This window comes from Tamandua tetradactyla, chromosome 1 (assembly GCF_023851605.1).
Source record: "Tamandua tetradactyla isolate mTamTet1 chromosome 1, mTamTet1.pri, whole genome shotgun sequence".
In the NCBI taxonomy this organism is placed as follows: domain Eukaryota; kingdom Metazoa; phylum Chordata; class Mammalia; order Pilosa; family Myrmecophagidae; genus Tamandua; species Tamandua tetradactyla.
The window spans coordinates 142,436,935-142,450,030 of record NC_135327.1 but is presented as its reverse complement, the minus strand read 5'-3'; the positions used below and the strand labels follow the sequence as shown (position 1 = coordinate 142,450,030).

Genomic DNA, 13,096 nt, shown 5'->3' with positions numbered 1-13,096 from the left:
ATTAGCAAGGCCATACAGTATTTGTCCTTTTCTTTCTGGCTTAGTTTGCTCATCATAATGTCCTCAAGGTGCATCCACATTGTTCCATGTATCATTATTTTATTCTGTCTTACAACTGCATAATATTCCATTGAATATATGTACCACAGTTTGTTTATCTACTCATTAGTTAATGGACATTTGGGCTGTTTCCATCTATTGGCAATCATGAATAATGCCACTGTAAATAGTACGAATATCTGTTTGCGTCCCTGCTTTCAGTTCTTCCCAGTATATATCTACTAATGAGATTGTTGGGTCATACAGTATTCTATACTTAGCTTTCTGAAGAATTACCAAACAGCCTTCCGGAGTAGCTACACCATTCTGCATTCCCACCAGTAGTGAAATAAGTGTATCTATTTCTCCACTACCTCACCAGCATTTGTAGTTTTCTGTTTTTTATTTTTATTTTTTATAATGGCCATTCTAGTCATAAGAAATCTCACTATGGTTTTTTAAAAATATATTTTTATTGAGATATCTTCATGTACCGTACAGTCCATTCAAAGTATACAATCACATAGCTGTGTATTAATCGTCATGATCATTTTTAGAACATTTACGTTACTCCAGAAAAATAAAAAGACAAAAGAAAAAAAGCATATGTCCCATACCTCTTATCCCTCCCTCTCATTGGCCACTAGTATTGTAATCTACCCATTTTGTTTAAGTTGTCTAGTTTGTTAGCATATAGTTGCTCATAGTATCTTCTTTATTTCTTGGTGTCAGTAGTTATATGACCCCTTTCCATTTCTGATTTTATTTATTTGCATCCTCTCTATTTTTTTTTTAGTAAGTCTAGCTGAGGGGCTATCAATTTTATTGACTTTCTTGAAGAACCAGCTCCTAGTTTCATTGATTCTATTGTTTTTATGTTTTCAATTTTATTTATTTATGCTCGAATATTTGTTATTTCTTTCCTTCTGTTTGCATTTTTCATTAGTTTGTTGTTCTTTCTCGAGTTCCTCCAGGTGAGCAGTTAATTCCTCAATTTTTGCTCTTTTTAAATATAAGTGTTTAGGGCAATAAACATCCCTCTCAGCAGTGCCTTTGCTGCATTCCATCTTTTGTTTTGTTTTTCTTCCTCATGCAAAACATTTTTTAGTTTGTACATTTAATTACCATCATTATACACTCAAGGCATTCCTGAATTATACCATCCCATCAGTTTTGATGTTGTGCTCTCGTCATTTGCCTCAAGATATTTACTGAGTTCTATTGAAAGTTCTTCCTTGGCCATTGGTTGTTTAAGAGTATGCTGTTTAGCCTCCATATATGTTTTTTAAACTTTTATAATATAGCATATATACAAAGCAAAGAAAGGAAAAGGCAATAATTTTCAAAGCACACTTCAACAAGTAGTTACAGAACAGATCCTGAAGTTTCTCCAGATCTGCCAATCCATCATCTCAGATTTTTCCTTCTAACTGTTCCAGAGCACTGGATAGCCTCCATATATTTGTGAATTTTCTAGTCCTCCACTTGTTATTGATTTTCAACTTCATTCCATTATAATCTGATAATCTGTTTTGTATAATTTCAATCTTTTTAAATTTATTAAGACTTGCTTTGTAACCCAACATGTGATCTATACTGGAGAATGATCCATGAGCACTTAAGAAGAATGTATATCCTGCAGTTGTAGGGTTCAGTGTTCTGTAAATGTCTAAGACTAGTGTATTTATCATATTATTCAAGATCTGTTTCTTTATTGATCCTCTGACTAGATGTTCTGTCCATTGATCAGGGTGAAATTTTGAGTTCTCCAACTTTTATTATAAAGTTGTCTACTTCTCCCTTTGGTGTTATCAGTGTTTGCTTCATGTATTTTGAGGCACTCTGTCTAGTTGCATAAATATTTATGATTGTTATTTCTTCTAAATGAATTTTCCCTTTTATTAATACATAGTATTATACTTTGTCTCTTTTTATTATTTTACAATCGAAGTCTAATTTGATGTTAGTAAGGCTACTCCTACTCTTTTCTGGTTGTTGTTTGCATGGAATATCTTTTTTCAACCTTTCATTTTCAATCTGTTTTTGTCCTTGGATCTAGAGTCACTTATAGACAGCATATATAGATGGATTCTGTTTTTCTATCCATTCTACCAGTCTTTGTCTTTTGATTGGGGAATTTAATCCATTAACATTTAATGTTATTACTGAAAAGGCAGTACTGCCTATATGCCCTGCCTGTATATGTCCTTTTTGTGTGTGTGCAGTTGTTTCATCCCTAAGAAAAAAGCTTTCTCCTATCTCTTCCTCCTCAGGAAATGTTCTGCTGTTTTGTGTGTGTGTTTTTGCCTTACTATGTTTTTAATACTCCTTTTGTTACCTCTAGCAACTTTTACCTGGAAGTTTGGCCCTGGGAGAAGGGTCCCTCCAAATAGGATCGACCCCAGTCCATTTTTCCCTGACAGTACCGGTCGAGGACTCATGAAGCAGATGTAATCAGTATCAAAGTTTCTTGGGGATGAGACCTAGGAAGGACCTAGGAGGGTGACAATCTTTCCTGTTAAGCCTCCTTGGTTTTCCTTCCTGCTCAGCAGATGGCTCTTGTCAGCCTACTGCTCCTTATAGGCCTAAAGTGGTACTGTGCCTTTAATTCTCAAGAGACCTGACCCTACCAGGGCCATGATTGAGACTGAGGCTGAGGCTGAAGGTGGGCTTAAACTGCTTCTGTTTTCCAGCTCCTGGGGTCGACTTCTCTGAATATCAGTCACCTTTTATGCTGGGCCTTGCCCTCTGCCTCTTTTGGGGGTGGGGTGGATCTGCTCTTCACCTTGCTGTTCCTTGCAGGCTGGGAAAGTTACAGGACTCTCAAGCAGCTCCACTATCCGCTCCACCCCTGCCCTGCCAGGAGTGTGTTTGAGATAGGCTGGACTCAGCTTTTTGTAGGTTGAAACTGCTACTGCTATCCCAGCCCCTGGGGACTAAATTCACTGCCTTGTGTACTGGGTTCTGCCCCCCACCCCCATTTCTTGGGGAAGATATGCTCTTTAGGGAGCTATCTCCTCTACCTGATTTCATTGTCTCACAGTCAGTTCTACTTCCACCCCCTTGTATAGGTCAGGGCTGAAAACAGAATGCCTGGTACTTTCATTAATGGGCTGCTTAAAAGGAAAAAAAAAAGAGATAAAAAAATCTGCTCTTAAGCTGGTCCCTAGCCCCTTAGTTTACCAATGAAGAGCCCTAGTTGGTATCTGGTTCTCTGTGCCCCTTTTCTTGGGCCATAACCCTTTTCCAGCATTCTGAACACTGCTATCTCCATCTGCCTGTGTTTTGTTTTGTTTTCTTCCGTCAACCCTGCCTTTTCCCTTCTGGGAGCAGGATTGTCACAGAACTCTGGGTTTATTTCTTGTTTACATTGTAGATTTATCTGTGTCCAGAGCTGATATTCAGTCTGAATTTTTTAATCAAATCCACACTTGGAGTGTGGTTCAACTCCCCTTCCCTTGCTCCTAGTAGATCGAGCTTCTGTTTTTGCGAGGAGATTCCAGGTCAGCCTGCCTTGCCATTTGGGGAGGGGCATCAGCCTCCAAAGTACGGAAGAATTTGCTTATAGTTCTGTTTTGTAATTTATCAGTCTTGGCCCCTCCAGTCATTCTTGGTTGGTGTACAATGTGCATGTGCTCTCCAAATTCCCCCAAACAATTCTAGACAGTTCCTGGCTATTTACTAGTTGCCCTAGAGGATGGACTAAATTCCATACCTTCGTATGCCATCACATTGACTCCAACCTCCACTTTATTCAAATTGGGGAAACTGGAAATTCAGAGAGGACTTCTAGGTGCCACTGAAATCATGTGTACCTGAGGCTGGCTCCTAAAGTTCTTTTTTTTAAGATTTTTTTTTTGCGTAAACTGGCACCAGAAGTCAAACCTGTGTCTCCGGCATGGCAGGCGAGAACTCCGCCTGCTGAGCCACCATGGCCTGCCCAAGTTTATTTTTAATAATAGTCTGGAGGTTGGTGGAAATAGTGGTGGAGAGTACAGGAGGAGAGTAAAGTGTATCCTGGAAGTTACCTCCCACAATCTAGCCTTTTTCAGTTTCAGTAATTCTTGGCATTTTATTATTGAGACCAGGGTCTGGTTCTCTTTGCATAAATGTCTCCTCCTTTCTTTCCTTAGTGTATTTATTTGTTTGGTTTGTTTTACATAACTCTCATCCACTATTTCCCATTGCTGTTTCTCATTGCTTCCAGTCTGCTATCCAGAATGCACTCTTGTTCTTTTGTCCTCCCAGTGCACATTTTCCCACATTGTTATTCCCTCAAACCTGGTCTTTTATCCTTAGGCCTTTCGTATTTTATTTTTTAAAAATGGGAACTGAAGAAAATTAAAAGATTTGCTATAGTCTTGACTCTACCAGAAAAGAGAATTGTTTTGATGTTTCTAAAATATGCTTGGTTTTTAAAAATATATTTCATTTAAGAGAAATCCAGGAAAAGCATTTTCCCATTTTTTACATTAAGAATTTATCTGAGTAAAAGGAAGTTTAAGTTATAATAAATATCATGTATTCAAAGTACTTTCAGAAGAACAGATGCAAGACTGTTATCTGTTTAAATCCTTTCAGACTGATAAATAGCCTTTATATTTTTAACATTGCAGTATTTTAAAATTGATTTTATAAAGTACTTGTGGATAATCATATACTAAAGCAAAAACAACTCAATACTTTGTAATCAGGTTTGTGGTTAGACCATACCTTTTTACTGCTGTAGTGATACAGTGATTCTTAAAAAAATCGATCTATTTATTGGACAAATAGTGAAAAGCGTTTGAAGGTAAAAAAAGTTTTTTTTTCCATTCATACTGATGCTAGATTTTCTGGGGAATTATTAATTTATTGAACTCAGCTGTCTTTGTTAACCATAAGAAATGTTTTTCTAAATAATGAAAATTTGTGTATAAGACTTCCTACAACATGTAGTTATGAATCAATAAATAGTAAATCATCATAAAGGTATGGTATAATTTTTTTATGGGTTGTGTCCTAAGAATAGTTGCAGACCAAACAGCCATCATTCTGCATTGTCAGTTTGGGTAATGTCAAAAATAATATGATAAAAAATAAAATTTATATGGAGAATGCAGAGGAATCTACATAAAAGTTCTAACCAGTCTGCACAGGATATTTGTGTCCACTCTGTAGAAGGATGACATACATATTGAGCTTGCTTTCTTTAAGGTTCTTTTTGATATGCTAATTGTAATTTCTAAATTACTTCAAAAGATTATATAATATTCTTTCTTGGATGTTTGTTTTACTTAACATTGATATTTTATATACTAGTAATCATAGTTTGTGTTTTTAATGTATATTCAACATCAGTTTTACTCAGTAATTCTGTAATAATAACTTCTGAAACACCATTATATTTTCTTAGTATATGGTTATATAGTATCTCTTTTCCTTCAGTTCAGATTTTTTATTCTTTGTGTCACTTATAGCTAGTCTAATGATGAGAAACGCTTTGTTTTGTTTTTTTGTTGTTGTTGATTTGATTGAAATCTTGTGCTTTCTTTGAAAATATCCTTAAAATGTCTTGTCTCTTTATTCAAGCAAAGGTATTTCTTAATTTGGGTAAATTAAACCCTTTTGTGACTGTCCTAGCAGTTATGAATAGCTGAAATGTCAATTAACCTGGAAGTTTTATGGAAATCACATGAAATTAAGTATGATGTTAGCAAATATATCAGTGCTTTGATTAGGTTTTCTAAATATGGTTTATTAATGTACAAATAATTTGTTATATGTTGGACTTTGCTGGATACCTTTGAAAATGGAATTACTGTTTTTATTAGGATTTTTAAATGTATAGTTACTTTTATTTTTCTTTCTTTTTCAGACTGACAGAAATGTGACTGTTATCTTTCTCAGTGAAATTGTTTGGGAAAAGTTTCGTCCAAATACCGGATGCTTTGAGCCATTCGTCTTGTATTTTCCTGATTATAGCATAGGTACATTTTAAAGCTTTGCTTTGACAAATGAAATTCATTGAAATAGTTTTTATTTGAGAAATTAAAATTAGGGTGTTCACATTGGAATACTTTGATGTGTTAATCTGATAAGATTTGCTACCAATCTCAAAATGTTGGCTATGCTTCCACACTTGTAGAGGTTTTATTTTGGAAATGTGAGAGGTTATTTTCTATGTATAATTACTAACATCTTTTGAATGAGCGGTTTTACATATTTGTGCTAATGGTACATTTATACAGCTCTCAGTCAGTACAGTAATATCTATATATTATGGTTAGAACCTCCAGACAAAGAAAAATTAGGCTAGGAGGGCAAAGTATATTAAAGTTGTATTAAAATCTTTATCATGTGGAATGTGTGTTTTGATTTTATATATCAATTTAGAAATTAATTTGTATTATATTTTTATTACTTTAACTCTTATAGTATCAACTGCTAGTCCTTGTGTTTCTTATTTCTCTGGGGTTGTGTTTAATCTTAAATTTCACTGATCCTGATGAATTTTGCTTTGGAAGAACACATAGCTTTTTGTGTAGCTGAATAGCTTTTTAGATTACTAATGGGACTGTCAGCTGATTCAAAGATGGTAACTGTGAAGCATAAGGTGGTTTTAGCAGACTGTGAAAAAGACAGCATTCCATGACCTTGGCCTCATTACCACTTTCCCTTTGAACTAATCAGCCATAAACATTCATTGTTAAGGACAACATATTTTTGCCTGCTTTGACAATAACAGCAATCAGATAACACTTCTTGCCTTAGCTAATGAACTGAAGTTGATAAAATTAACTCAAAATAGAGGAAGAGAACTCTCATTTTCAGTAACTTCTTTTCCATAAAAATTACAAAATGAGAAGAGTTTTCTCTTCTCAGCCCAAAAGAAAGGATAAATCAAGATTTTGTAAAGAGCACATTTATTTGTACCTATGTCATCATTACTTGTAGTTAAACTTTTTATGACCCAGTTTAGGCTTAAGTATTGAAAAACTATTTAAAACTTAAGAAAATTAGTTTTAAAATACTGCTTGTCTATAGCTTAATAAATTTGATTTAAAGTATGGTATAATGAATAGTACCATTTAATTAAAATTGTTGAAAAGTAAAGATATAAAGCACTATAGTTAAAGAGTGTTTGAAGATATAATTTTAGTAATTTTAGAAAAAGTTATGTTTAGATTTTTGAAAAGTGCGTAATATAATAGAGCCAAGTTTAATTGTGTTTTGTTAAATTTCAGAGACCTTTTGTTCACCCAATTTTGAGTTTTTTTTAAAAACAAAAACACCATACCCAGGACAAAAGGAAAAAGACGTTCTAAAAAGGAAGCATTAATTGACAAGCCAAATTATAGTCTCAGTCTCCTCAACTCAATGAGATTATTAGGGTCCTTTTGGAATTCTCTCTGCACCACACACAGTCTTTAAACTACCTTAGTTAGAAAGCCTTGGTGATGGAAAAGCTCACCTTATTTGTTTTCCTTTTTTTTTTTTTTAGGTGTCATAGTCCTGTACTGCCTGTTTGGTGTCTGAAAATAGTTGTTTTTCATATTTTGTTCAGTTTTTAGCTGTGTACGATAGGAAGGTGTTTCTGGACCCTTTTACTCCTTTATGATTGGAAGAAGTCCTTCTCCAAGTTAGGGATGGTTATTTTCTGTGAATTAGATCATACTTTGATAGAGAAACACTCAAGATACCAGAAAAGCAATCAAATTATTTAATACCTGGTGTACTGTTTTCATTTTTCTGTTAAGAGATGAGATGTTTGTAAGTTTAATTAGCACTTGACAATTAGAGCCAGCATGGCTTGCTTAATGTACAGTTGGATTGTGAGATTTTGTCTCTGGCCCATAGCCAAGTAGCTGGGCTACTTTCCCAGCAAAGTCAGCCACGTCTGATTCTTTTATCAGAGATAAATGGACCACTGGTAACATCTAATCAACTCTCATATGAGACATCAAGGAATATCCCCTGTAGAGATATCTAGCTGGAGATGCTTAGGAAGAGCTCAGGAGGACAGTGTGAGCCTGGAGACTTAACTGTTTTACAAATTTCCTGATATGTGCATTTATAAGGTGTCTGTTTTGCCTGTATATTTTATCTGTTCATCTGTTCAACCATTCCTCCCTTCCTCTCTTCCTCCTTTCTTCACTCTTCCTTTTCTTCATTCTATCCATCCAATTATTTGATGGCACATATATTGGTGATATATATATATATCTTGCACCTATACCTAACTGATAAGGAAAGAATAACTAAACTGAAGGACTGATGGTGAGTGGCCCTGATATCCACGGTTAAAAATGTTCACTTAATGAAAATCCTAAACGAATGGAAATTGACAGGATCAGAATATCCTAGAGAGTTTTTGCTTACAAGTATTACAAAAGACTTGATTCCTGTGGAACTGGATATAAAGTACTAGTTATATTAAAGAGCTCTTAACTGAAAAGTCTAATGAAATGATTGTACCAGGAAGTCAGATGGAATTCTAGTAGTGAATGAATGATTGATTTATGTACTATTACTGGAAAATTTTGAATAGTATGTTTGTTTCTCTTCATTTTTTTTTAAACTTTTTTATTATATAATATAAATATATACAAAGCAATAGTTTCAAAGCACGCACACTTCAACAAATTACAGGACAGATCTCAGAGTTTGTCATGGACCACCATACCATCATTTCAGATTTTTTCCTTCTAGCTGCTCCAGAACATTGGAGGCTAGAAGGAATAAATATATATTTTCTAATCATTACAATCAACTTTTTCCTTCTTTTTTTGGTGAAAATAACATATATACAAAACAATAGATTTCAAAGCACAGCACAACAATTAATTGTAGGATGGATTTCAGAGTTTGACATGGTTTACAATTCCACAATTTTAGGTTTTTACTTCTAGCTGCACTAAGATACTGGAGACTAAAAGAAATATCAGTATAATGATTTAACAATCATACTTGTTTGTTAAATCCTGCCTTCTCTGTTTAACTCCACCATCATCTTTGATCTTTCTCCCACTCTTGAGGGGTATTTGGGCTATGACCATTCTGACTTTTTCATGTTAGAAGGGCTGTGAGTAATAAGGGGTAGGGAGATGAAACTAGCTGATATTCTGAAAAGGCTGGCCCCTCTAGGTTTCAGGACTTAATCTGGTCCAGGGACCCATCTGGAGGTTGTAGGTTTCTGGAAAGTTACCCTAGTGAATGGAACCGTTGTAGAATTTTACATAATGCCCTAGGTGTTCTTTAGGATTGGCTGGAGTGGTTTTCGTTGGGGTTTAGCAACTTAGGTAGCAATGTCTAACTGAAGTTTGCATTAGAACAACCTCCAGAGTAGCCTCTTGACTATTTAAACTCTCTCAGCCACTGATGCCTTATTTGTTTCACTTCTTTTCCCTCTTTGATCAGGATGGCATTGTTGTTCTCACAGTGCCAGGGCCATACCCATCCCTGGGAGTCATCTCCCACGCTGCCACAGAGACTTTCACCCCTTGATATCATGTCCTATGTAGAGGAGAGGGCAATGATTTCACTTGCACAGTTGAAATTAGAGAGAGTGAGGCCACATCTGAGCAACAAAAGAGGTCCTTCAGAAGTAACTTTTTGGCATACTTATAGGTAGGCTAAGCTTCTCTGCTACATACATAAACTTCGCAAAAGCAAGCCTCATAACCTATTGATTTGGATGTCCCTAATGTTTGACACAGTATCAGGGTTTCCCTGGTGGTAAAGTTTAATGGTTCCATATTTTTTCTCCCATCGCTCAAGGAACTTTGCCAATACTTTTTGATTATCTGCTTACTATATCTGGGATATATCCAGACATTACATTAAGCTATATAGGATTAAAGGCCCTCATTTTTATTCTGGGCTCCCTGTGTTTCGATTGTTTAAATGAGCTATCTAGACAGGTTCAGTTAGATTATGTGCTACAGAAAATTTAGTTTCTGGACACAATAAAACTTTCTTCCTCTGGTCTCAAAGAGTAGGTGAGGTTCTAAAATATACACAATGTCTCCTTACCTCTGTGTTCTAAATTACCTTAATCCTGACCTGATCGCCTTTGTTTTTATCTCTGCATACCTGGTTTATGTATGTATAATCCCAAATTATGCATACATAAAACAGCCTCTAAAATTCCAGATATAATAATTACCACTACGGACAAAATGTGACTGCTACATGAGCTTCCAATCTAGGCCCCTGTTTTCACATAAGCATTTTCTAAATGAGACCAAACAGTAATTGCTCTTTTGTTTCTGGTTTATTTTGCCTCACCAAATGTCCCACAGGTTCATTCACAACGTTGCATGCCTCACAACTTGGTTCTTTTTTGTAGCAGCGCAACATTCAATCATATGTATACACCATTGTTTGCCAGTCTTCTTCTCATTCAGTGTATTCTTCTGCCATCTGCATTCAGTAGACATCATGTATAATGTCCAAAGTCCACAGCCCATCAGCACTCTCAGTTTTACATAATTTCATTGTACCCAAGAAGATAATTTCATTGTTCCCAAGATGTTTCTCTTTATTTTTTTAATTGTGCTTCTATATTCATGTTTTTCCAGCAGGATACAAATGTGTAATATTATATAAGAGGTTTGAGATAGAGAAGAAAAATAAAGTTGTGTAAAGACAACATGTTTTATAAAAGGGGAATAGCAAAGTAAGGATTGGGTTCAGTTGATTTTCATAAAAAATTTAATGAATTCTTTTTACTTTACAAAAAGAAAAGAACATTTGCCATTTTTGTGGTACTTTATATCCTACCCCTCTTCTTTTTTTTTTCCTGAGATTTGCTTAATAAGGTAGAAAAATGAAGTGGAATGTGTATTATTTTTCCTCATTGATATTGATTTTTCTAGTAACAAGTTTCTTGAGTTTTTCTTTATAATGGCATTGTTTTATATGAGTTGACCAATATTTACTGATCCTTTTCAGAACATTGGATTTGTAATTGTTTTCTTTTATCTGAGTTTCAAAATTTGTCTTACTTTTCTAATCTTTGTAACAGTTTTTTATTCCTTAATTATTGCTGGTCCAGAGCATGCTCTTCTTTAAATGTTTGATACAAGATGTTAAAAACATGACAGGGATGCTGTGCAAATCACTGTAATTTACTTTGTGTCCTATGAACAGGGAACCTTCAAAAGATCCTGTGCCATGATCATCCTCCAGAATATTCTGCTGATTTCTATGCTGCCTACATTAATATTCTTCTTGGAGTTTTCTACACTGTATGTCGGGATTTAAAAGAGCTGAGACATCTGGTGAGTGAGCATCTTGTTTTGTTTTGTCTTTTTATTCTGTCCGTCTGTCTCTCTCTCTCTGTATATATATGTGTACATGTAAATTTTTTTCCATGTTGAAATGTTGTGAGATAGGCTGGAAGCTAAAAATTTATTTTGGAAATTTGGTTTTGACCTTTTGAAGCTAATATACTATACGAAGGTAGTTAAAACTGGTTGTACTGATCAAGAAACTTTCATTTGTTTTTAGTTGTCTTTTTACTCTTCCTTAATTGTTTCTTTTTTCCATTTCTTTCTTTTTTCTAATTGCAGAAAATGCAGAAGTTCATTTAAAATCAAAATGAAGTGTAACAGAAAGGGGATGTAGAAACTTAATAAGCAAATTTATATCTTTTTGAAAATCTTCTTGTAACAGATTTCTGACAGTTTTTTTGTATTAGTGATTGTGGTCTAGTATCTAGATGGACTTGAGTGTTGTCTGAAGCTTAAATTACATGTCTTTCATTAGCTACTGACTTTGTGTTAATCTTTTTATGAAAGGTTCCTTTTTTTAAAAAAAAATCAGACGATTCGTATTCCAGGTAGTTTTGAACATGATCACATTTACTTTTGTTTTCCTTTGACCTTTCTATTTTAATTGTGGGCCTGTGGAAAGGTAGGAAACAAGAATAACTGGTTTCCCTTTTAGTAACTTTAATATTTAAGGTCTTATCTCCCATGTAATAGAAAGTAGTAATATATCTAAGGCTAGAAAACAGTTTTTTCAAAGTTAAGCAGATTCCATTGAATGCATAGTTTCATTGTTTTGCTCTTTTCTCTTTGCTTTGGAAAGTATTATTTGGAAGAATTCATTGTGTGTTAAAACATGTTTTTCCATTGATTACATAGAAGATGATCATTTAATATTGTGTTCATATTCAGTACGTTTTTGGAAGTGTTAAATTTCAGGCCTCTTTTGACTGAAAAATATAGATTTTCAAGCATTTTCTGAGTAGGGCAAAAACAAAAGACAAGCTGTTTCAGTTCAAGCTCATCACTAACACACCTTTCCAGAAAATGACTGTCTAGGAATCAATAGCCTGACACCCAGTGTCCTTGAATCCTGTGGGAATCTGTGCTGGCAGCCATTTGAAAGTAAATTGTAAAGTACAAGAAGGAAGAATTATATAGGGAAAATATTTCTGGGAAAATACAATGTAAAGGGAGGAAATTTAAGTATGGTATTTTATAAAGTGCTTTGGGTTTCACCTAGGAATGATTTTATTTAGGGATAGAGATGGATTTACAACATTTTTTTAGAACATCATATTCATAAGCTTGAAGTATAGTTTAAGCCTCTACTACTAATAAACATAGAAATGATCTTTAACCATTGAGGGGTGGGGAATAGGATAATGGTCTTAATTTTCTTCATGTGTGGAACTTTGGAGAATAAAGATACTTATAATCTTCCTTTCCTTCACTTGTATGCTGGTTTGTTTCAGTGTTTGCAAGTGGAGTATTTCTTGAAAGTTAAATGCAACACTTGTGTTCTAGTTTACTAGCTGCCAGAATGCAACAACACACCAGAGGCAGATTGGCTTTTAATAAAAGGGGATTTATTTTGTTAGTTCCTCAGAGGAAAGGCAGCTAACTTTCATCTGAGGTTCTTTCTTACGTGGGAAGGCTCAGGGTAATCTCTGATGGCCTTCTCTCCAGGCCTCTGGGTTCTGACAACTTTCCCTGGGGTGATTCCTTTCTGCATCTCCAAAGGCCTGGGCTGAGCTGCGAGTGCTGTGCTGAGGTATGCTGAGCTGCTTGGGCTGTGCTATGTC

At 34.9% G+C, this 13,096-nt stretch overlaps 1 protein-coding gene across 3 annotated transcripts in view; it reads left to right on the top strand.

Moving 5' to 3' along the window:
* Positions 1–13,096, top strand: part of ORC5 (origin recognition complex subunit 5) — a 139,758-nt gene that overhangs the window by 24,126 nt on the left and 102,536 nt on the right. For all 3 annotated transcript variants that reach the window (XM_077159234.1, XM_077159207.1, XM_077159174.1), the window contains 2 exons: positions 5,897–6,008; positions 11,173–11,303. In XM_077159234.1, the coding sequence (XP_077015349.1) occupies positions 5,897–6,008; positions 11,173–11,303 (243 nt within the window). The remainder of the gene's footprint in view (positions 1–5,896; positions 6,009–11,172; positions 11,304–13,096) is intronic.